This window comes from Curcuma longa, chromosome 11 (genome assembly GCF_044706935.1).
Source record: "Curcuma longa cultivar G26 ecotype Majalengka, Jawa Barat chromosome 11, ITB_CL_G26_1.1, whole genome shotgun sequence".
NCBI classification, from domain to species: Eukaryota; Viridiplantae; Streptophyta; class Magnoliopsida; order Zingiberales; family Zingiberaceae; genus Curcuma; species Curcuma longa.
Genome location: NC_133871.1, coordinates 7,487,386 through 7,512,479, shown reverse-complemented (window position 1 = coordinate 7,512,479; position 25,094 = coordinate 7,487,386). Strand labels below are relative to the sequence as shown.

General features: G+C 36.1%; 2 protein-coding genes across 2 annotated transcripts; both read left to right on the top strand.

Moving 5' to 3' along the window:
* Positions 1-1,802: 1,802 nt before the first annotated feature.
* Positions 1,803-17,479, top strand: LOC141838898 (actin-related protein 4-like). Its single transcript, XM_074726520.1, is given in 21 exon segments — positions 1,803-1,932; positions 2,030-2,121; positions 2,790-2,847; positions 2,850-2,947; positions 3,017-3,090; positions 5,321-5,401; positions 6,134-6,194; positions 6,332-6,381; positions 8,579-8,633; positions 12,250-12,327; positions 12,408-12,461; positions 13,123-13,176; positions 13,263-13,323; positions 13,650-13,701; positions 13,850-13,916; positions 14,729-14,788; positions 14,874-14,936; positions 15,865-15,927; positions 16,370-16,434; positions 16,878-16,946; positions 17,173-17,479. Coding segments are annotated over 21 exon segments (1,314 nt in total). The 5' UTR covers positions 1,803-1,919; the 3' UTR covers positions 17,219-17,479.
* A 1,293-nt stretch (positions 17,480-18,772) lies between these two features.
* LOC141838267 (alanine aminotransferase 2-like) lies at positions 18,773-25,060 on the top strand. Its single transcript, XM_074725696.1, is given in 16 exon segments — positions 18,773-18,902; positions 19,635-19,685; positions 20,876-20,926; positions 21,104-21,169; positions 21,240-21,301; positions 21,950-22,028; positions 22,117-22,221; positions 22,312-22,422; positions 22,691-22,828; positions 23,247-23,321; positions 23,436-23,450; positions 23,453-23,558; positions 23,628-23,782; positions 23,857-23,931; positions 24,455-24,658; positions 24,768-25,060. Coding segments are annotated over 16 exon segments (1,458 nt in total). The 5' UTR covers positions 18,773-18,854; the 3' UTR covers positions 24,885-25,060.
* The last annotated feature ends 34 nt before the right edge of the window (positions 25,061-25,094 follow it).

The following is a 25,094-nucleotide window of genomic DNA, read 5'->3' as shown; positions in this document are numbered from 1 at the left end:
TCGATCACTTTGACACAAATGAAGAAAACAAACTTGGATAAAGGTGGAGAATTAGCTCAAGAAGTTGGCTTTGTTAACTAATTAAAGTTCCAACTTTGAGTAGTGATGCAAGCTCATACAATTTCAGGTCATCATAGTTTGTTCCTCTTAACTTGTGGATTTCATTCAGGTTGGTGCGGATGGAAATGGTTCTAACGATCACATCGAGTTCATAATCGCGACAATGATGCACATACATCCCAGTCCTTTGTTAAAACAGGTTCTATGGAATTGGATCGAGAGCGAAACTATGACTGCCCGGGCACTTGAAGAAGTCATTGCGGCTTCAACACACTCGAGTTTAACCGAGATGATCTATCGCCTCGGTTAGCCATGACAGATCTGTTAAATTATGGAAATAGCACCAAGTTCTAACTCTCATTGCTGGTGTATATATGTTGCTAAAAGGTTGCCTTTAATTAGAAACAACTTGGGCTGTTTGATGATAAATGGCTATTTTGCTCTTGTTCCTTATTATTTTATGAATCATCAAATCGTTATTATGATTTTTGTGAATTTGCTACCATGTACAAATCCTTGACGTATGAATGTATTGTATCGATAGCATGTGAGCAAAGGAGCCTAGAAATCCAAACTGATATCGGACAATTATTTTGGAGGTTTATTTTCATAACAAAATCTTTGAGAAAATACTAAAAATCGTAACACAGAAAGAAGTAGCAATCTCTAAATTTAACTAAATAGGTCGATTCAAAATAAAAGATAATAATCATCCCCTAACAACATCTAAATAATGGTATAAAAACTCTACTAAACAAAAGATGAAAATAACCCTAATAGTTCGGAGCTTTTAAAAAGATTTTAAATGATATTTTTTGGAACTTAAAACTGAGTTGTTGCGGGTTGCACTTGACACTCATTTGTAGATATCTAAATGATCTTTAATTTGATAGATTATAGGTCCCGTGATTTAATTCAACCAAAAGTTATAGCCTCCCAAATTTTGAATTTTCTTGCATCACAAAACATTTTAGGTTCGGGGCACCTCCATCGTGCCACGACCGTGTTGGCAAGCACGATTTAGTCATGTCGGTTGCTGAGCGAACACGACTATGTTGGGAAGCACGGCCTGACCGTGTTGGCTACTAGATGTATTCTGTTGATCGAACACGATCATGTTAGAGAACACGGCCAAATCATGTTCAACTCTGAATTTTTCTTCGTCAAGTGTACATTTGCCTATTTTAAAAGATAGTCACTCATATGTCATCATGTTTCAGTATTGATAGCGTTCCTTCTCCTCGGGCTCCTCCTCTCTGTCTTCCTCTAGAATTACAACAATGTCCGTTTTTCGAGCGGTCTCCTCTCGGTGTCATGTGAGTCGAAAAAAAACATCATACCTTCCACCTATTATCACTTGACCTTATATAGTCAAGGGAAGAGGATGTCTACTTAGGCCACTACACGAGTCGGGAACCATAAGTCGACTAAGCGAGTGGAACTAAGTTGGACGATAAAGGAGATAAAGGGTCTCTTCATTTCTCACTCTATTGGTCAACCCTATCTTCATTTCAAAGTAATCCATCCAATTCTATTTGACGCTCAACATTCAAATTCCATTTTTTATTCAAAAGATTCAATGAATGGAAGAATTTTAGAGAAGTTTTTTTTATAAATAAATTAGAGGCATTATCAAAATATTATTAATAAGAATTTCAAGGTGGTTACTTGAGACATCCGGTGACCCAAAAGGCTTAAAACCCTCCCACCCACGTTTTAAAAAACCCGCGGGGTCATTCCGCCCAATTGATCGAGGAACTCGTCGATTCCTCTTCTGCTGCTCCGGCGAGCTCTGTCTTGTCGGCTACGCTTCCTGGGTTGACTCCGAGAGCTAGGGTTTCTTCTCCTCGGCCGGAATCATGTACGGGGGCGGTGAGTTTCACTAAACTTGTCACCCACCAAAACCCTAGCCCGAGGATCTGTCATGAGGCGGCGTGGGTTGAGTTCTTTTTTGGCATTTCATTTGCAGACGAGGTATCGGCGATAGTTCTGGACTTGGGATCCTACACATGCAAGGCTGGATACGCTGGAGAGGACGCCCCGAAGGCCGTCTTCCCATCTGTAAGTTTGCTCGATAGCTTGTTGTTTTGAATTTTATTAACATTTTTAGTTATCTATTAGGTTTTGCGAAATCTATCATTTTGTTTCTGATGCTACGGTGTACTATTTGTTTGGAACGCGAGAAACAAGAAAGTTCTTCGTTCCACCAGATCAAGTTGCCAACATTGAAGAGTTTCATTTTGTTACTGTTAGTTTTCAAGACAACTAAAAACAATATTTGAGATAACTAGTGGTCATGCATTCAAATCTGGTTGGGAACCAATTGTCGGGGTAACAAATAGATAGAGATTCAACTTTGTGGCTTTTAGATAGACAGAAAAAGAAGCCTTTTTTGGGGCTAAATGGTGGTCGAGAGAGAGAGACCTGTTCCCCAATTTGGACAGATCTCCAAACAATAACCAAGGGTGTTGATGTTCTGGATACATATGGTTCTAATCTTGCTCATTTTATCCTTCTCTAGGAGACAAGTTCTGACATTAGTGGAGAATACACATAACATTGGGATCTTAAGTTTGATGCAGTATTCATGTAATTGGTTGAGAATAATTTTTTTTCACTGATTCTACTATGTTTTCCTTTATCTTTTATAAGGTTATTGTTTGCTCATCCAATTCTTTTATGTGGGAATTTTACTACTACATCTTTACTTCATTGACTTGTTCGTGAAGGTTGTTGGATCAATTGATCAAGTGGGAGTTGTTGATGAGGTTAAAAACCTGAGAAAGACTCTGAAACCACATATGATTCTAAAAATGCTGACAAGACAAAGACAAGGAAGCTATATGTAGGCTCCCAAGCCTTAGGGTATAGACGCGATCAAATGGAGGTCAGGTCATATGTTGCTCTTTCAATAAAAAGTTATTTCTTAGATGTTGATTGGTTTTTGTTGATTTAGGTGATATCACCTTTCAAGGATGGAGTTGTTGTAGATTGGGATATTGTTGACAATGTATGGAATCATGCATTCAGGTGAAACAACCAAACTTTGTAGAGTGATTTACTATAAAACATTGCCTAAATGTGATCATATCTCTTTATCAATCCTTACTTGCATTTATTATTATTTATTTTTGTTAACTTTAGTAATTTTCAAGTTTCTGGTACTGTGTTAAAGTAGCCCAATGAACGCACACTTGGTTACGTTAAATCAAATTTTGAGCTGTTTTGAGGTTGGATAGATACAAAAAACAATGCATCTAAAGGGCCTAAGTCGAAGAGATGAGATAGATTAAGAATTTAGAATTGCTTGTAAAAGAGGTGATTGGGGGATTCCCCACAAGATTAAGGAACATTTGTTCAACTTTGCGGTCACTTATTAGATGTGACTTACCCTTCTTTCTCTTGCACACTATAGGTTGAGCAAGGTTATTATGGATCATGAGAGCATATTGTGAATCAAGAAGAACACAATGTGCTCTCTTGATTAACATGACTTGATCAAACCCTGTAACATTGAATAGTAAATAATAATATATTTATTAAAAAATAAATAAACAATCTAGTTTCAAACTTGTCCTTCCTACAACTAAAAAGCAATTTAAATGTAGTTAGTGACTTGATCAAACCCTGTAACATTGAATAGTAAATAATAATATATTTATTAAAAAATAAATAAACAATCTAGTTTCATTGAGTTATCTATAGTGAAAATATAATTTTAATATTTGTTATAATCTTTTTTATTTTTATCTTAATATAGATTACATTTATTTTTAACCTTAGTTTTAACATCTAAAACTTTCAACCACAGATTGAATTTACAACATACTAAAAGCCTGTCTTCTTCGGATCCCCTCAATCATCCCTCAGTTTTCTCCACAAAGTACTCATTGTTTACTATTTTAACAACCAAGAACATCACCGTACTAATTAGAGCCTCATATGATACAATCTCTCATCTCAACTAACCTGATCGTGCATGATTTCAGGCATGCAATAAGTTCATAACAAATGTCAGTCAACCATCGACAGAGGTACGATCTAATTGACTGTTCGCCCAATGGCACAATGACGACCATTGACCTTTCTGGTGTTGCACAACCCAGCATATATCCAAGCCCTTTGTCCACTGCATACGTGCTCAATAATCACCAATTACAAGATTGATAATACAAAAAATAGAAAGTTTTGGATAAGTCATATTATTGTTCAAGGATCACATGGTGATAGGTTACCTATTTACCAATATTGTAGGGGATAGCGTATTTGTTTCCTGTTGGGTAATGATTTGGCCTATAAAAAAGTCCCAATCTCTCTTGTTAATAAATTTCAGTTTTTAGTAGAAATATGTCATCAGTATAAAACCAATCAAGAGTTTTTCAATCTAAACACTAATTGACAAATCTGAACTCTAAGTAAACAAAAAGTCATTGTGAACCCTATGACTCATGCAATGAATCTAACAAACACCATTAAATGCAAATCAAGGATGAGGCATATCAGGACCTTGCGACTCATTCAAAGCCTACAAATCCTGAATCGGAGAATTTGAGCACAAATATGCTAAATTGCAACATAATTAATCCTCTCCACTGTTGGCACTTTTGAGATCACTAATGTTATCTTTTCAAAAATTGGGTCTGCTGAAAGCATGGTTTTGATCCTTCCCTACACCTTGTCTCAATCATCCAAGGGTTACACTCTTCTCAGAACTCCTACTGGTCGCCCCTTGCTCGGCCATCATAAGATCCATAATGTAGTTCCCTTGATCCACATAGTTCTAGCACCACCACACAATCGTTTGTTGCCAAATGATTGACGGAAAAGATTGTTGCTGTTGATCATCTAAGGATTGCTATAGGCTCACAATTCTCTATTCTCTCAATCGAAGAATACATGAGAGATGAGGGTGGCAACAATCAATGACACTCTCAAACTTCAGTGCATCAAAATTCAGTGATTTGACCCAAAGCCAGAGAATTATCTCCAAATTAAGCCCCATTTGAGGCTCAGATCTAGTCTGAATAAGCCTCATCAAACCATAACTTGATAAAACTTTCAGTGAAATTGAGCACATTTGAATCTTAATCGAATGCAATAAGTTCCATTAGGTCTAATCTTATCAGTTCAAGGATTCACTCAAATCCTAGGTCACACTTTGGTACAATTTAATTTAAATTCATTTTCAGGTCATATTATCTTGAGCAGAATATTCCTTTCTATTTGGAAACTACATGGTTTGTTATGTTGCCTTTTCCAGGGAATGCCTTCTAATTGATCCAAAGGAGCATCCCATGCTGCTTGCAGAACCATCATCGAACACTCCCCAGCAAAGAGAGAAGTAATTTTCTCCATCTACTCTCGAACATATTTAACTAGATATATGCACAGTTCAAGATTAAATTTTTAATACTTTTTGTATTAATTTTTTCCTTTGCTGTATAAAAAGACAATTGAAGTTGTGTATTACCTGATGCTGGATCTTATGTTTCTCGGGCTCAAAATTCATGCTTTCATTTATTAGTTTACCCTTGGGGTTGATGTCACATGTATGCTAGAGTCAATGATCTCAAAATGTAAGGTGTTGGATATGTTACAATGTATCTTGCTAATCTGTTGCTTGGTATCTTCTTTGCTTATATGACTCTATTTTCCCACAACTGCATTGAATCCAATTTATGCCTTGTTGCATTCCTGTTGTTCTTTTTTACTTGTGCTACTGGTTGCGTTATTCTAATTTTTACAATAGTCTTCTTTATTCTTATAAGATAAACCACTCTTCTTGGAAAGAGCAAATATTCATGAATTTGGAATTAGAGAAAAAATTATTTCATAGGATTGTTAGACACCAGGGAGTAGCATTTCAAGTCCATTAATTGTAATTTAAGATGTGTTTTCTTTCATTGGGGTTTGTGTCTTAGTAATCTTGTTTTTATTTCCTAAAACTTAGCATCTTTTTTTATGTCCTAAAACATATGTGCTGTAGGGTGCTTCAAGTCTTTGATGAACATTTTGGTCCTAACAAACATGTTTTCTATTTGGTTGTTCTAACTCGGGTGGTTTTAACTTGCAGGGCAGCAGAGCTTATGTTTGAGAGTTATAAAGTTCCTGCTTTATTTGTTGCAAAAAATGCTGTATGATTTTGCCCTTCTGTTCTTACAAATAAACAGTCTCCATTTCCACTTGAAGTTTCTCTTCTCTGTTTTTTGGCTGTATATATGGATTGAGCACTGTTACTCATTTTTCTTGCTACTGAAAATGGCACCTCCAGGTTCTTACCTCTTTTTCTTCTGGACGTGCTACATCTTTGGTTGTTGACAGGTAAACCTGCACCAAATATTATTTATTTCTGCAATTTTCCTTCTTCAATTGATAGTTTACAGATCTATTGATCAATACTCATAATAGATATGTTAGCATCTAGGCCCGTACACCTGGAGATTTTGATTTCTTTTTCCCAGGTTACTAATGTATTTTAATTGTTATCTTATGCACTATGGGAAAGCTTGTTAGTAATCTATTTGAACTGTACTGTGAGTGTTACTGGAGTGATAGTTTTTTGCTTTATGATCAGAATGTTAGTAGTCGAGTCAAAGCTAAAAGCTTTGAGTGGTAGAGGAAGAGTGGAAACTATAGAATGTTCCACATAATTAAAAATCTAAATGACATTGACATCAGTAATGATATGACCTTTTATTGAATTCAATGACTGTTAAGGTTGATTGCAAGTGTGGGACGTTTTGTTTTGTTACTAATGTTGATGTGTTAAGAATTCTGGCACTAGGGAACACAATCCAATATATTGATGCCATGAGGATGTTGTCTTCTGTAAAAAAGGCAAGGAGTAGTCTTGGTTAAAAGAATAATACCCAAGTGTAGCAATATTTATATTCATAACTAAAAAAGAGACTAATCAGACTAGAAAAAGATTTTAATGAAATTGGTGAATTTTTAATTTGCTTTGAGTTTTAATAAAAACATGAATACAATGTGCTATGATGGATTATGATTTGTACTGTAAATGATTCCCTCTCCATGGTAGGACAAGGTGTCCTGTAATGTTGTTCACTTTCTACTATAAGTAATCAAAAAGTCGTGGAAAACATTTGATGATGCATAATAGTTGCCCTTGATGGTTATTAGTTGAAGTTTCCAATATGATGACAAAGGAATATCCTGATTCACTATATTCTCAAGTTAGTTAGGTGCAGGTTAACAAAGTTAAAAAGGAAATAGAATTTGTACTCAATATCAATGTTCTAAATGGCAGATGAGGCACCCACCTAGGCATGAGGCGGGCATGAACCACACCGCTTTGTCAAAGGTGGTATTTTAGGCAGGCTAACGTAGGTTAAAAACCCCCAACTCACCTCCTAACATTGGAATTGCCACCCACCATTGCTGTCGCTGTTGGCTTAGGTTATCTTTTATTATATATTTCGGATTGAAATCTCGCCATATATAATCGTTTCACTCGGACAGACACGACACAAGCGAGGCAGCGAGGCATTGGTGTGCCGCGATGCATTCGGATGTGTCTCTTGGGTCCGGTGATGAGTCCAGACCCATCGCGCGAGCCTGAATGCATTGCCTTAGTTCGGTGACGGGCTCGGAAGTGTCGTCTGAGTTCGACGACGGGCCCTGAAGCATCTCCCGAGCTCAACGACGGGCCTGGACGCATTGCTTGAGCCCGATGATGTGTCCAGACGCGTTGCCTGAGCTCGGCGACGTGTCCAAGCCGAAACAAAATTGGGGTTTTTTTTTTTTTGCTTAGGGTTTAATCGAATACTTTAGATTAATAATTTTAATCAACTTTTAGCTATGATTGAGATAATTTAAATAGACTTAATTAAAGTTTAATAAAATTATCTTATTAATTATATATATATATAAATTATTTTTTAAATAATATTTAGATTAAATTGGATTGTATTGTATGAAGCTTATTTATACATAAACATCATAAAGAATGATGACTCTTTATAATATTATGTATATAAAAAAATTCAACTACTTAGGTGGCCAAGGTGGTAGGCGGTCACTTACCGCCCCGCCATCGCCTACCGCCATTTACAACACTGCTCAATATCATGAGAACAATGACACCCATATTATATATATGAGACTCCACCATCATCCGGTACCTAATAATTAATGTGGGACTAATAATTAACTCTCCCCTCAAGCTGAAATATAGAAATCTATTATTTTAGCTCAATTTATTATGATACTTGATAAAGACTTTGAAGACACTAGTTCAGTAGTTGAAAATCTGTCAAGTTTCTTACTCAGTAAATTTCACCATTTGTACAATTTGTTTTGGATGATTTCTTTCATATCTTTAAAAAATCTCCATTTTGTAAAACCATGTTCTTTTAGAAGTGGCTTTGGCAATGCAATTTTGAGTCTTTAGGTATGGTCTGTTTGTTTATTGGTGCTTCTTGTTGATTATAGAAAACTGCTAACGCTCTTCTATCATGTTTTCTTGTGACAATTTGTGTTTGTGTTCTTTGCTTAGTGGTGGTGGGTCCACAACTGTAGCTGCTGTGCATGATGGTTTTGTGCTCCAAAAGGTTACTTTCTACTTATTATGGTACCTTCTTATTTGTAATGCTGAAGAGACAAAGGCCTCAGGCAATTATCAAACTAAGTGAACTGTGTTTTGGATTTGTAATCAATCAATGATCAACTTTCAAGGGAATTCTTTTTCTCCCTAGATATCTGTTTTTTTTCCAAAAAGTTACTGGAAGAATGATTTAGTTACCACCTTTAAAAGGATGGATCGTGGCCCCATCTCTAATATTTCATTTCTATATTATACAACCAGCCAGTAGCCTACTATTTTCTCTCGGCTTCTCTTTAAACATTTTATTGCTTTGGCTATTCTTTCGTTTGCATCTTGTTGAAGACTAGTTTGTAATGTTGTAAATATTGGGCTCATTTGCAAAGTTGCATAATATGATTGATATAGGTGGATGGGGGTACCTTGGGTTTATTGACCCAAAACTTTCCCTCATATAGTATTAGATCCATAAACCTCTTTCATTGCACATCCCAACCACCTTGCTTCCTTTCTAGTGAATCTCTCAGCTGCTGAATTCAATTAGACATTGGGGTTGTATTGGCTGGTTTGGCTTATTTCGGCTCTTGACTCTATTGTTCGTTAGCTTCTGGATCTATTCCATCCTGATGTCATATTTATGAGTGGAGTAGGCGATTCCTTACCTAGCAACCTCTGCCTCAGCAAATTCTGAAGACCTCCTAGTTATCAATAGATCTATTGCTTCTCATCTACAGTAAGTATTGCTGTGTTGCTTCTGATCCTCTCTGATTCATTTCTGTTCTTATCACTCACGTTGGAACAGCTCTGCTTTCTCTCTCTCTCTTTTGGTGAGTCAATCTGCTCTCCTTCAACAACCCTTCTATCTGCCCCCGCTTTGACTTGAAGGACTTACCGACAACTACCACTCTTGACAGCAGATCCTCGGCCTCCTCTGGGCAGTGTGCCTTTTCTTGCTCACTGCACCACTCCCTTCTTCAGAACATCACCTTCTTTCTTCTCAGTGGGTATTACTCAAATGCTGAGCTCTTTATTTCTGTTTTGGAGGATTTCCTAATCTTTTTCTGCTCTTGGAAAAACCCTCTGCCTCCTTTGTATGCTTATTGCATCTCTGCACAGCGCCATCTCATTACTCCTGTCTGTCAGCTAGTGCTGGTTCTCTGTTCACTGCCTTGCTGTATTTTGGTCATCTGTAGCGCTTGGTCCAATTACTTAACTGCACCTTGTTGAGTGAAGGCTTCAACCACCACTGCTATCCAAATCTGACACTATAAGTCTATTTAAGACTTCTTGTGATGTTTTGTTTCAACTCTTCCTGGTCTTCTTTGAACCTTTCTAGCAACACAATTCCTTCCCTTTTACCTCATGGTCCTGCTACTCTACATCATTTGCAAAAGTCATGCTCTCATGATGTGCTTCCTTCTCTGTAATGTTTGAGGTAGCACTACAAGCATGACTTAGACTCAGCGATAAGGTTGTCTTCTTAGCAAGTCTGCTATCATTAATTTACCAGTTGAGGAGTATTTATGTTTACTTTAATTGTAGACTTCTCGTAATGCACCTTCCATGTTTATGACTTCCTTGGCCTGTGAGGGTAACTTTGTTGTTTGCATGACCCACATGATTGGGTCAAATATGATCTTCTGTTCTTCATGGTTAAGTTACTCTCTCTTCCCTTTCCTTTTGATGCAACATATGGTCTTTTTCCATGTGTATCTAGGTGCATTTGTTCACTTTTTCATATATAGGTAATAGGATGTAATCACTGTTATTGTTACTTAGAAAGAGTTATGTCGAGTTTTCATTTCAATTGATAATGTATTTATGGATCCACCTCATTTTTCACTATCTCACATACCACACTCGAGGATATAGATGAAGTGCTTCTCTTGTTTATTACATTTGTTAATTCGACCATCTTCTGCAGAATGATTGACACAAGAGACTTAACCATTATAAATGTAGATGACCACAAGTTCAAACATATTGCAATGTTCGCTGTACTTTGATACCTTACTAAAATCTGCCATTATCTTCAAAAATAGCTTCAGTCTTGTCCTTCCAACTACTCTAAGGTACTTAGTGCTCAACCTCATATCCTCATTCTCATTACATTTTGTTAGAATTCCTTACCTTCACATTATTTTGTGGTTATCTACTTTGGGTTCTGTTAAAATTTGTAGACTATCACATGCTCTATTTGAACTAAGGTGATGATAGGCTATAATAAGTAGGCTCACATTGCTGTATTCTAGTGGTATCTAAGAACTTGTCACTCATCTTTTCTTTCTACCAAAATTTGTTCTTTGGCTAGAATACTGTTATTTTGGTGCCACACTATAGACTCTTCGCTAGAATTGTCAATTGTACAAATGGTTCATGCTTCAACAATCGGGCCTCCCACCGGATGTGGGTTCATGTCGGTCCAAACTTGCACGGGTTTTGACCGGATACAATTTATGGATTGAGTCCGGCTATATTTTTAGTAATATTTAATAAAATGATCATTTTAATAATATTTATTTTTAATTTTAAAAGCCCCCCACCCCCCTGTAATCTTTAAAAATAATGTAAAAAGTTAAATATGTAAAATTAGACTTGTGGTCTTGACCTGTTCAGGCTTGGCCCTACTCCAGCTAGCCTTTGCTTATGCAGGGTTGCGCCCGAATTGCTGGACACCTGAATTGGCCTGAGTTGGATCTAACTAAACACAAGTTCTCACAAGCTCCAGTAGTTTTCAGACATAAACATAGCTCATTGACAATGTTAGTCTCCACATGCTTCAACGCCCTTCAAAAGTGTGTCAAGAATCCTAGATCCTCTTCTACTTAGCTTTAGCTTGTTTACCTCTAAATATACTATAATAATAAAAAAAATCAATTGAATTAAAATTATAGAGCAACAAATTACAATAATATAATGAACATCTCGGCTGACATACAAAATTAGTGAATGAGTCATGAGAAGAAAATTTTTCTATGTTGACCAATTCTAAATGGGACACTTAAATCATATTTCTAAGATCATGAGATTGATAAATATTTCTTCTTGGAATTAGAATGTATTGTTTTGACCTAAGAAGTGGAACTACCAATTAATAGCATGTTTCCATCACATGCAGAAACCTGTATTTCTTCTAGAAAATCTGGTCATCATCGCAAATATAATGTAACAATGTAAATGTGGGACTCATTTTAGTGTTGCATAATATAATTAATATAGGTGGATGGGGTTAGCATTTATTGACCCAAAACTTTACATAATACATCTTTTGTTTCTGAAACTTAAAGGGATGTGGTTTAGTTTCTCTAGCTATACAAACTATTAAATATTTCTTTGCTCCAAATAATTCTGTACTTTTGTAGGTTTTTCTCTACTGTTATAAGTAGCTCGTGTTTCAATTTTTGTTGGTTTTCTGCAGATTTTTGTTTTAAATTTTTCTACATGCAAAAACTGAGATCCTGTCATTAAATCTTTGCTGCCTTCTTAAAGTCACAAAACAATTTAGCATTGTCCAAATGTTCCCTAGTAGGGGTGTGAGAGAGTTTTTTTAGTAGGGAAGGCATCTGGTGCTGATAATTTGTACATTGACGCATGACTGCTTATGCTTTATTAACATGCAAATATAGGCTGTTTTGACATCCCCAGTTGGTGGTGAATTCTTGACTGAATGCATGATGAAAAGCTTGGAAAGCAAAGGCACAACGGTGGGTTTGGAAAAAAAGATGCCCCTATGATACATATTTTATCTTCCCAAATATTTAGATGCCATCTTCTTGTTTTGCAGTTAAGACCTAGATATTCATTTAAGAAGAAAGAAATACGCCAAGGAGAGTTTCAGGTATGTTGTCATAATCATGCTACTTGTTTAATTTGATCCTTGTCTCTTGTTCCTGTATATTCATCCAAATCACTGCGAATGTAGGATTGGACCAAGCTGAATGTCCAATCAAGTCAGCTTAGAGTTAATCTGCATTAAGTTTAGTTTGGAACTAATACACTCCTGATTTGGCTCCAATTAATTCCTTATCTGTTGTTGCTAGAATTCTTTAGAACCTGAAGTTGTGCTCTAGTTCAAACACTACCTGAAGTTGAATAAGCCTTGTTAGTTTGAACTGTTCAATAGCAACTAAGAATCAGAATCAAAGTTTCTACCTTTCTTTTTTATCAGAAATTTTATGAATGCCAAGTTAGCTTGTTTGGTTTGTGATTTTTAAATAAAATTAGGAAATGAAATTTTTAAGTATTCTTATCAATTATCTTCTACTGACCAAAATCATTCGAATATACAAAAGTAATACTTAGTGGCTGTTTATTTTTCAATGCTTTTCTGTTGCCATACCAGGTTTGAAGCTTATTTTCCTTGCATTCTGCAATTATGTATGACCATGGCCTATTAAACTTGTCCTTGCATCTTGCATAATGTTTTTTAAGAATGATTACCTGTGAAACTTGCAATGTATTGAATTTTATTTTTCCCTTCATGTCTTGCATATGAACAGATCATTAATCTTGACTTTCCAAATACTACTGAAAGTTACAAGTTGTACTCACAGGTAATCTTCACTTTGTTGCTTTTTTCCTTCATTGGGCTTAATCTTCTTGTCGGTGGATATTCTTGCTAATTTTTTCTGTTTGGCAGCGAGCTATTGCCAGCGATATTAAGGAATCTGTCTGCCGAGTTCCTGATACTGCTTTTGAAGGTAAACTCAGTTTACATATGATTGGCAAGTGCTTCCTGGCAACCATAATGTATGAGATGTAATAGTTAAACAAGCCGGTTAGGATATGGGACTTTTGCACAATTTCTTTGCTCAGAACTGTAAGAGTTTTATGCTTGCACGACTTACAACTAATTGTTTTAGTTTTGCACATATGCTATTGATATTGTTTGTTTTCTGTTTGCAACATCCATTCTACTGTCTACTTATTTTTCCTGTGTTGGTGGTGTGCTCATGCGCATAAGTTAAGGTGTTCTTTGTTCTTCAACAATGTGTATGATAAGTTAGTTTTGTTGGTTCTTTTGCAGAAACTGCTTATGCAAATGTGCCTATGACTTCTTATGAGCTTCCTGATGGGCAGTAAGTCCAACTGATATTTTCCTTGAATTCAGGATTTTGGTTTATAGGGACATGTTGCAGCTTATACTTCTCTGTTTGATCTCTTCTTGTTTGAAGCCATATAATCACATACTTAGTAGTCTCTGCACTGCTTTGATTTGATTTTCAGGACTATAGAGGTTGGGGCAGATAGATTTAAGATTCCTGATATCTTGTTCAACCCATCGTTAGTGCTGGTAATGCACGAAACTAGCAAATCTTTATATTCCTTTGCAATGACTTAAATTGTGTTATGCACGAATCACCTCAACTGCTATAGGTTTTTTGATCTTTGCTGGAATATTGAGCTTGCTAAATGTTCTCATTGATCATCTTCCCTCTTAGCCTTAATCATATGATTGATAAAAACTTCTCATAGTAGATTTCAAGGACATTAGCTATGGGCCTACTAATGTGTGATACATAATATCAATTCCTTGTATTAGGAGCTGAAGAAACCTAAATGTTACAGCCTTATAGGTACATCTAGTTGATCATAAAACCTAAAGAAAACAAAAAAGAAAAAACAAATAGTTGTGTCTTCTTTGAAAAGAAAGCATCAGTAGAATAAAGTGAAGATACAATGCTGAAGCAAAGAATGGTTTCAATTTTTAGGCACCCAAAACATTTTAAGTACATCTAGTTTGTGTAAAATACTGTACATTTAATGATGATCATTCTCAAGTGATCATGGTTGATTAAGTTCAGTGCCACAAAAAGTTACTGTAAATAACAGCTCAAATTCTCTTTTTATCATTTATATTTTGAGACAGGGAAAAGTTGATGTAGTTAATGGTATCTTACAACTAGTTATCTTTGTTAACTATGTATACTTTATGCTTTTCTTACATGCTGTTAATTCCATGGATTTGCTTCTGATTCCAATTGTGTACACATTTTTATTGCCAATTTGTGGACTCCTTAAATGACTTCTCTGATTTGATTGGAAATCCATCCTTGAAGCTTGTTTGACTCATTTACTTTAATTCTTTTTTACATATGGGCTTAGACGATTCCTGGAATGGAGAGCTTTACCAGTTCTACTTCTGTTAGTGGGCTTTCACAAATGGTGAATTATTCTCATAAACATCTCTGGATTCTGACTTATTATTAAAACATTTTGTTAAGTTTCTTTTCTCATTTTTGTCATCTAGGTTATTGAAAGCATAAACAGATGTGATGTGGACATCAGAAGGGAACTATTTAGCAGCATATTGGTAAAATATATGACTATTCTTTGAAAGTATTGGTCATTGATTTCTTTCTATCATAACATATACGTTTTGTCATAGCTTTTTGCATTATGACATCCTGTTTATCAATTCTATGTCAGTAGCTGATATTGGCTGCTAACATTTTTGCACAAATATCATATGTGATATCTTTCTAATTGTTGTAGATCACCTGAGAAATAAAATGCCTATTGCATTATAAATATTCCATGGATGAGAGTTGTGGAAATCCTTTGCAAACTGATAGAACGAGGAAATCTCTCCTGAAAATTACATCTTAAACATAGGATGGTAAGATCTATGTCAATTTATTTTGAAAAGGGATATCAATGAACCAAAAATAAATAAATTTGTCATCTTTAGTAGCCAAATTTTAGCTCAATTAACCCTTCAAATGCATTATATGTTAATGTACATGGAACAGATCTTTTGAACAATCCAAGAGTATTGGCTTGTAGTTAATCTAGAATATTTTCTACTTGAAGTTTGACTTGAGGATGATTGGTTAATATTTTTGACTGTTGAATTTCTCAATTAAACTTAATCAGTCTCCTTAACTGAGAATGTTGACTATGGTTGAAGTTACAGTCTGATTACTGGAACGTGGAATTCTAATGCAAGTTTATATGTGAAAAAGGTAAAGAACTTGTAGCCAAGTGGTCCTCCATCTGTCCTTGATCTGAATGATGGATAAAATTTTAGTTCAGAAATCCTAGAAATTCAAAGCAATCAGAGCACAAAATATATCTTCCATTCTTCAGTCAATGTTATATATCTTCTAATGCTTGCATTGTCCATTCTTTGCAGTCAGTGTTATATCTTCTCTTTATGCTACTATTGCTTTACTTTCAAGGACCTCCCACATTAATTATTTTTTCATTGTTTTGGATCAATTTTGATGTGCTTGTAACAGCTTGCTGGTGGCACAGCATCGATGCTGCAGTTGAAGGAACGTCTTGAGAAGGATTTGATGGAGGTAAGAAACATCAGCATCTGCCTCTAATTTTCTTACTAGCAGTCTAGCACTACATAAATCCAGTATCAGTAACTCTGACAGACTAGAGAATTTGAATTTGACTTCCCAGAAAAACTTGCGAGCTTTTTCCAAGTGATTTGTTTCTCATTCTATTCATGTTCAACTGTTTTTGGGTTTTCTTCATCTGCATGTAACTCTGTGCCTCTCAGATTATATTCACTATGTACATCATTTTCAAGAAATTTAGTTAAATTTAGCCTACCCACAGGTCAGAATTAAATTTGTTGTTCTGAATCTTTTAGTACACAGCAAAAAATGATTGCTTTATGTTGTCTATCGGATTGGTAGCCTTATGTATTCTAGTTTCTTAAAATATTATCTTGGAGATCACATTGCTTAGTCTGCTGGGTTATAACTGTCCAATATGTCACTGACATTGCAGGAGGCTCCTCAAGCTGCACGTGTTAAAGTATTGGCAAGTGGAAATTCAACAGAGAGGCGATTCAGGTTTGACTTTCTGATTTCCTTGACGTCAATTCAGTTCCTTCCTATTATGGTGGTTTGTTTGTCTCCTATAGGTTATGTATATGACATCTATTAAAATGCTTACAAGTGTTACTTGCATTTTTCAGTGATATTGGCATTGTGATTCGACTAATTTAACCTTGTTTAACATGGACAGTAGATCATAGAATTTAGTGTTATACTCAGACGACTTCGTTACTGTCCTACCTTTCTGTAATTAGTACTTCATCACTTAATGTTGCTAATGTCATCATCTCTTCAAGTAGTCTGAACCATACAGTTTGTATTATATCTGTAGGCTTGTCTTCTTTAGATCTCTTTGTATGTACGATAATGAATCTTATTAAGATTACTTTTTGTTGTTTGATTCCTTCCATAATAATAATTCCACATTTTAATCCTCAATTTAATTGTTTGTAAATTAGTGTGTGGATAGGAGGGAGCATTTTAGCATCACTTGGATCATTTCAGCAAATGTGGTTCTCCAAGGCAGAGTAAGATTTGCTTTTTCATTAATTTGCCAATGCATTATATATTTGGAAATAGATGTTCTTGGCTAAAACTGATAGTTAAAATTCCAATCATTCATTCTGTTTAAGCAATAGATGTTCTTAACCCAAGTGGGGAGACGACTCAATTCTCCAAAAAAAAGATTGTTATTTTTTATTTTACTATTTCCTCCTAACTAATACCATTTAATCATGGATATCTTTGCTACAGATACGAAGAGCATGGAGTTTCATACATCCAAAGAAGATGCCCTTGAGGTTGCGGATTAGAGAATAGGTGTAGTCACACTATCGTCGTATTTCCCTTAATTTGTAGATTGTGAGTTGATCTATTGCGTGGGGGCATCATAACTTTCCTTCCCACTGATCCTAAATGCTCCTGTTTAGATTCTGGAACGAGGTTCCTTAGTTGTCGATGAACGATGAACGCATTAACAGGTTTCTCTGAGCGCTATTCTATCTATCGTGGTGTACCATTAATTTAATCAGGCCTCAAGAATTTTCTTGTTCTCTTACTTTGGCTCAAACTTTTCGTTTCAATTTGCTGTCTGTACTTCCAAATCCTTGCAGTTGAGTATGAAAGTTCTCGAGTCAATAATGATTTTAGATGATTGTTGAAAGTTTGAGACTATTTTGGTCATTTTGTTTTGCAATCAAAAATGGAACTTGCATCAATAGATTTTTTTTTTCTTTTTCTGAGACTAACCATACTTTGATATCTTTATTTTAACAGACTATTTTATTGTCAGAGTTTTACCGTCAAAAGTTGCATTATAAAGCCACATGTCATGGCCCATGAAGTTGATTTATTCAAGTATTTATGATTCTAATTTCACTTGGGCGTATTATAAGGTTTATAAGGTATTTTTTTAATGGGATGAAAAATTTGGAATTGGACAGTTCAAGATTAATTAGATTTTAAAAATTGGATATCTGAAGTATAATAATTTTTTTTCAAATATCAATAGAAAAATCTCATGATCCAGCATTAAAATGTATCCATCATTCATAGTCATAGTTTCACACAACAAAAATCATGTACGTCGGTTTGAAATGTTGGATTTCTTTCATTTTGTCATAAAAAATTGATAATCAGTTAGTCTAAAATTGAAATTTTCCACTGACCTTTTTCTGCAATAAGGTGGGAAGCGCACGGCTAACTCAGACGTCCAACATTCTTTGATTGCGTTACGGTTCTTCATTTGGAGGAAAATTTTTGTAAATATATTGTAGTTGATGATACGAACCGTGGATGTCTGAAGATAACTTGGATGTCCTATCGTGACACCATTAGCCCGGGGAATTTCTTCATCTTGATCAATCAAAATATGTTCATTGGTTCCTTTCCACATCATTGATTGTTCTTTAAATTAAATTACGTGCCTAATGTGTCTTTCCCAAATTAGCAAGTCACGCTCATCAACAAGATGGTTAGTTTTTATTTGCGACTCTGCTTCGCCAACAGTTTGGCCAAACAAAGTTGTGAGTGGAATCTGTTTCCCATGGGCCATGGCTCACGGCTTGCCTGCCTACTCAGCTCGAGGTCACCCACCAGCTTCAGATCGTCCAATTTGTCCTTTGCGCAGGAATGAGTACATTTTGTGTCCTCACTCTGCGTGCGAGCGATTTGGCTTTTCTGGTAAAGATGCGACGGCCATTGAATCCGTGGGCGTTCTTGGGAGGACCATCCCGTCTCTCTGTCGATATCGCAAAAAGTTGTTCCAGTTTCTCCACATCCTTTCGTGGCCCGCAAGCTAGTACTAGTATTTAACAAGTGGTGGGAGGTCAGAGTCTTCACGTTGCGTGCGTCGATTCGCCGCGGGAAGGGCGAAAGACTTCCGAGCTCTCCTCCTCTCGCTGTCCGTCTCCGCCTCTGTCGCCGACTCCGCTGCCATGGCTCCCGCAGCTCGTGTTGTCACTGCCGAATCGATCAACCCGAAGGTTGGATCCGACAGACAGCGTTTTGATTGTTAAAGATTTTTTTTTTCTTGAACACAAATCTCGGTTTTTATTATTATCTCTTGGATCGTCTTTCTTCGGCTCCGAGCTTTCGTGCTATCTTGCTAAAGAAATTGTTACGGTGAGCTTCTCGGATGTACATACTCCATCTTTCCTATAAATCAGTCGACTTTGATTATACTTTATTAAGCTTTTCCTGTTTCTTGCGTCTCTCTCTCTCTCTCTCTCTCTCTCTCGGACGAAACAAGATTCTTCTCTTTGTGAGAGTGTTATTGTGGGATTATACTGTTGGGTTGATTGCGCTTGCTCACTGATGTTTCTTTTTATTATCTCTTCGATCATCTTTCTTCGGCTCCAAGCTTTCGTGCTAGCTTGGTAAAAAAATTGTTCTGGTGAGCTTCTCGGATGTGCATACTCCATCTTTCCTATAAATCAGTCGACTTTGATCATCCTTTATTAAGCTTTTTCTGTTTCGTGCGTCTCCTCCACCACCACTCACAAAATTCCTCTCTCTCTCTCTCTCTTTGGTCGAAACAAGATCCTTCTGTTTTTGAGAGTGTTATTGTGGGATTATACTCTTGGGTTGATTGCGCTTGCGCACTGATGTTTCTTTTTAACTGATATCCGCCCACAATAGATAGGAGTTTAGAAGCAAAAAATAATGGCGGCGAAGGATAGATATAATATTAGAGCTTTTTCTTTCTTTTATTTCAGGTTTTGCAGTGTGAGTATGCTGTCCGAGGTGAGATTGTCATCCATGCCCAGGTACTTCGTTTCCCCTTAATGTTTATTCTATATTTTCGATTTCGCTTTGCTAGATTGTGATTAATATCATTCCTAAACTGCTATCTTTATTTCCGTGCCTAGTGATGGAGCCTAAGCAAATAGTTTCCTTAATTATCTTTCAGCTGATGAACGACATATTGAAATTCTGTTAACGTTTTATATATGTGCAATTTTCCGTAGGGGTTCCACCAAATGGTCATACCAGTCATTGGAAAAGTAAAATGAGCAATTTGACAATTTATATTTTTGGTATCCCACCAAGATTTAGTGCATGATTGAATGCTTACAGCTCCCAGACACAGAAATCTAATATTTAGCTCAGTAATAGCATTTTAGAAAGGTGATTGTATGTATGTGCTAGTCTATTTTAGCACTCAACCAACTTTTAGTGAAATTTTAGTTGAGTGTTAAAACACTTTATATAACTCTGAAAAATCACAATTGAGGTTCTAGATAATCATCAGTAACACATTTGGTCTAACTGATAGCTTTATTTTGACACTCAATTAATTTATGAAAACGATGTTTCACCGAGGAAAAAACTAAAAATAGGAGTCATTTTAGGGCAATTGCCCTTGAGATTTCCTGATGGGGATTATTTTATTACCTTAACCCTTGGCTAACTTGCATGCTTAGACAACAGTTACTGATCGAAGAATCTGGATATTTAATCTGCTGTTCCTTTACAATTTATGGTTTGATTAGGATATCCTCGATTATGTCTTTGGAGCAGAATGAAACCTATTTTAGTTTCATGAAGTTCCTCTACGTTTGAAAAAACAGAAAGCCATTAAGCTATTACTCATCCAGGATTTCAGCACATGACCTTGTAAATACTATCCACAGAAGATAAACTTTCAAAATAATCTAAGGTAGATAAAAGCATGCAAGTATCAAATGTTTATGGCAGAAAAATGTGTTATATCTTTTTTGGTTGAACATACGGCTTACATTAGTTTCCATTCTCCTTCTGGTCAGAGACATATTCTGGTGGTTAGTATCTAAGAACATAGTATGATGTTGTGACATTCTTACTATTACATTCAATGATGAAGATGAACTTTGATTAACAAATAGTTTTAGACAATAACATGCCTGATTCTGTTGGCCTTCAGCAATTGTATCACCTCAAATAATCTATTGTTCTGTTATATATTCTTCCAATACAGCGATTACAGCAGGAGCTGCAAAACAAGCCAGGGTCTCATCCATTTGATGAGGTGTGTATTCTTTTTCTGTTTGCATGTTTTTGCAGATTCGTGCACTGCATGTTTAAAATCTAGTATGATGAATAACTTAGGTGTTGTTTGTAGAGTATTTCTCATTTTAGTTTTCATTTAGCTCTAATGAACTTGTCCTCCCACAATTTCATTAAAAATTTGGATTCATATTGGCAGATATTATACTGTAATATTGGGAATCCTCAGTCTCTAGGCCAGCAGCCCATTACTTTTTTCCGAGAGGTGGGTATATATAAAATTGTTTTGATTAGTGAGCGAGATCTATTCCTCATTCTCAGATATGCTATTTCAGGTTCTTGCCCTGTGTGATCACCCATCTCTTCTGGACAAAACTGGAATTCACGCCTTGTTCAGGTACATTGGGAACATTGATTCTGCATGTGTTGCTATTGAATTAAGTAATTCTAACTGTACATGAAATTCGTTTGCTTGTGATGTATGCTGATAGCGATGTTAAAGATCTTGTCTTGAAAAATCTTGTAATTGGTTTTCAATGCAAGTTCCATTCATACCACTTAAAATATGTCTTCTGTATCTTTAGCTTTACTCTTAACAGTTAACACTTTGCTTCAGAGTAATTATTTGTGGAACCTTTTTTGATAAAATGATTGCTGCAAGAACCATGTTGTCTTTTGTGTAAGTATTTTGTGCCATGTCACAATTTAGTGATTGACTTTTTCCTCCCCTCAGTTTGATGATGAATGTTCCATATAGTTTTTCATTTTCCAAATTATTCAGATTGAAAAGCATTTGTATGCAAACCCCCACTTCCAGTAACCTGATAATACATTTTCAGCATAATACAACAGTTTTATCAATTTTGCACTGAACTCGCTCTGTAACCAACTCAAACAAGTCGATAAGTTCATATGTACATATATCAACAACTAGATGTATCCAAACAATGTTTCTACTGGGTATACAACTTATCACTGAGAAATATTTACTATACACATATATAAGTTCCATTTTCCATCACTAATGCTGTAATACCGTATTCAGTGCTGATGCAATAGCAAGAGCTCGGCAGATTTTGGATGTGATTCCTGGTAAGGCCACTGGAGCTTACAGCCACAGTCAGGTAACAACTTGCTTCTGTTGTTTGTACACGTATTTTCATCTCCATTTGTCAAAGAGTCTCAAGGTATATAATGCTTACAATTTTACAGGGCATTAAAGGGTTACGAGATGCAATTGCTGCTGGAATTTCTTATCGTGATGGTTTTCCTGCTAATCCAGATGATATTTTCCTAACAGATGGAGCAAGCCCTGCGGTATCTACTTAAACTTCTACTTTTTCATGATGAAGATTGGACACATTGTTCAGCATGCTGATTAGCGATTACTCATCTTTCCGCTTTCAGGTGCACATGATGATGCAGTTATTAATAAGATCTGAGAAAGATGGCATTCTCTGCCCCATTCCACAGTACCCATTATATTCCGCCTCCATTGCTCTTCATGGCGGCTCTCTTGTATGTTCATTTATTCATACACCTACTGAAATTAATTCTTCTTCATCCTGTCATGTTTTGAGGATAACACAAATATGCATTGTCAATCTTTAGATTCAACAATTAGTTTTGTTTTGTTATGTATTGAAACCTATTTAGTTGCGCTGTTCTCCGTAAGATATTTCCCATGTCTGTTAGAAAGTCTAACATGTATATTTAATCATTTATCTTGAGCAAGCCATCTTTTTTATGAAATGAAGGGACTAAATGATAGAATTGCGATGGTTAGGTTCCGTATTACCTTGACGAATCAACTGGCTGGGGATTGGAGATTGCAGAGCTTAAGAAACAACTAGATGATGCTCGATCCAAGGGAGTCACAGTTAGGGCATTAGTTGTGATAAATCCAGGCAATCCCACTGGACAGGTTTGTCCTCTATTTTTCTCTCATGTTTATACCTTACAACATAATTAGTCACATATAAAAAAATTGTTCTTTTCTTTCTAATTCTAGAATATCTAATATCATATTTTGATAAATCTAACCAAAATGTATTTTCTTATACATGTGATCGAGTTCATATTAATGTGATTGCCTCACCAATGCAATTATCAATGTTCGAAGACCCATTTGTGGCTTCCAAACACGTGAACAAAATTTTAGCAAAAGTGACTCACCTATTGTTTTATCCTTTTATATTTTGATTGAATCATAATATATCTGTTACACTGATTTGACTAGGAGACGGAGTCTTATGATAATTATACCAAATACTTTGGCTGACTGTTTAAAGTGTCATACCGACACCACATTTAATTTAGCAGATCTTATGTCTGTTTGCCAGGTTCTTGCAGAGGAAAACCAGAAACAAATTGTTGATTTTTGTAAGAATGAGGGTCTCGTTCTTCTGGCTGATGAGGTGAGGCCACCAAGATAGCTCTTTTCCTCTACTTAAACACTTCATTCTGTCATTGTCAAGACAAACATATCATTAGTTGCTTGACTTTGGTTACATTGCATCAAAATGTTGCAGGTATATCAGGAAAATATATATACGTCGATGATAAGAAATTTAACTCTTTCAAGAAGATTGCAAGGTCCATGGGATATGGAGATGAAGATCTTCCTTTAGTATCGTTTCAGTCAGTTTCTAAAGGTATGCATGCTGCTTAGTTATTCTATACCTGTTTTCTACTTTTTTATTTTACAACGTCATCATCATCAGGTTACCATGGAGAATGCGGAAAGAGAGGAGGGTACATGGAGGTAACTGGCTTTACTGCTGAAGTGAGAGAACAAATTTACAAGGCGGCATCTGTCAACCTTTGCTCGAACATTTCTGGTCAAATTCTTGCTAGTCTTGTCATGAATCCACCAAAGGTTCGTCTTCCTACCGGCCTTACTTTCTGCAAGCTATCAAAATATTTCAAGCAGTAATTTGGACAAAATTGCAGATCGGAGACAAATCATATGAATCTTTCAATGTAGAGAAACAAGGGATTCTTTCATCTTTGGCCAGGCGTGCAAAGGTGGCATCATGTTCATCCTCTCTGATTCTTAGTTCTTTCTTTGATTGGCATCACAAACCAAAGTTCTTAGCTTCAGTTTATATGTGAAAATTGCCATGGTAAATTTTAGAGCATCAACCTAATGACAGCACAAACACAGTTCAAAATTTCGCATTGTGACTTCCACACCTAGAAGCCTAGGAAGTTTGCTTTCATTGATCTCACTCGCGTTGGAAAATAAGATTGTTTTCAGTTAAAGATAGAGGCATAATTTCACTATCTGGTCATCTATTGTATTTGAACTCATGCCTCAGGGCAACATCCTCACAATGAGATAACCATTCACAAGATCTTTGTTAGCTATATAACCAATTTGTTGGAAATGTGTTGGCACACCTTAGATTGTTTTCCTCTTCAGTAGTTAAGCCCCAAGTGATATGGGTACCAGCAGAACACTTCCATAACAAACAAGTACTAGTCTACTGGTTCCTTCATGATGTTAAGTCTGTCAAGATTTCTTCTTCTCTTTGTTTGTTTAATGCAGGCTTTGCAAGATGCGTTTAACAGTTTAGAAGGCGTAACATGCAACAAAACTGAAGGAGCAATGTACCTCTTCCCGTGTCTGCACCTACCTAACAGGGCAATTCAAGCAGCCAAGGCAGTGAACGCAGCACCAGACATGTTCTATGTTAGGCGCCTTCTCGATGCCACAGGCATCGTAGTGGTTCCTGGATCAGGCTTCGGGCAGGCAAGCTAGTTTCCAATTCAATCTGTATGTAAACCATATTTCTTCGTGGTGTAAATTTTTATGTAGGCTATACTGATGTAGTCATTCTTGTCTCTTTTATTTCGAGAAGGTACCTGGGACATGGCATATAAGATGCACGATCCTCCCGCAGGAGGATAAGATTCCAGCCATCATCTCCAGGCTCAAGACATTCCATGAGGCTTTTATGGGAGAATACCGCGATTAGAACTCGCAAAATCATTCTGTTTTTCCTGTCAAAGTTTCGAGTCTTAAAAGTCTTTGGAATAAAGCAAAAAAAGACTAGTCCATTCATGTTTTCGTCATGTAGGATGATGCATCGACCAAACGCTGTTCATGGATTTGGTGCATGAAACGCATTGTTAAATCTTTCTTGTCTGGTAACTGAAACAGATTGTGTTCGAATCTGCCACCTTAT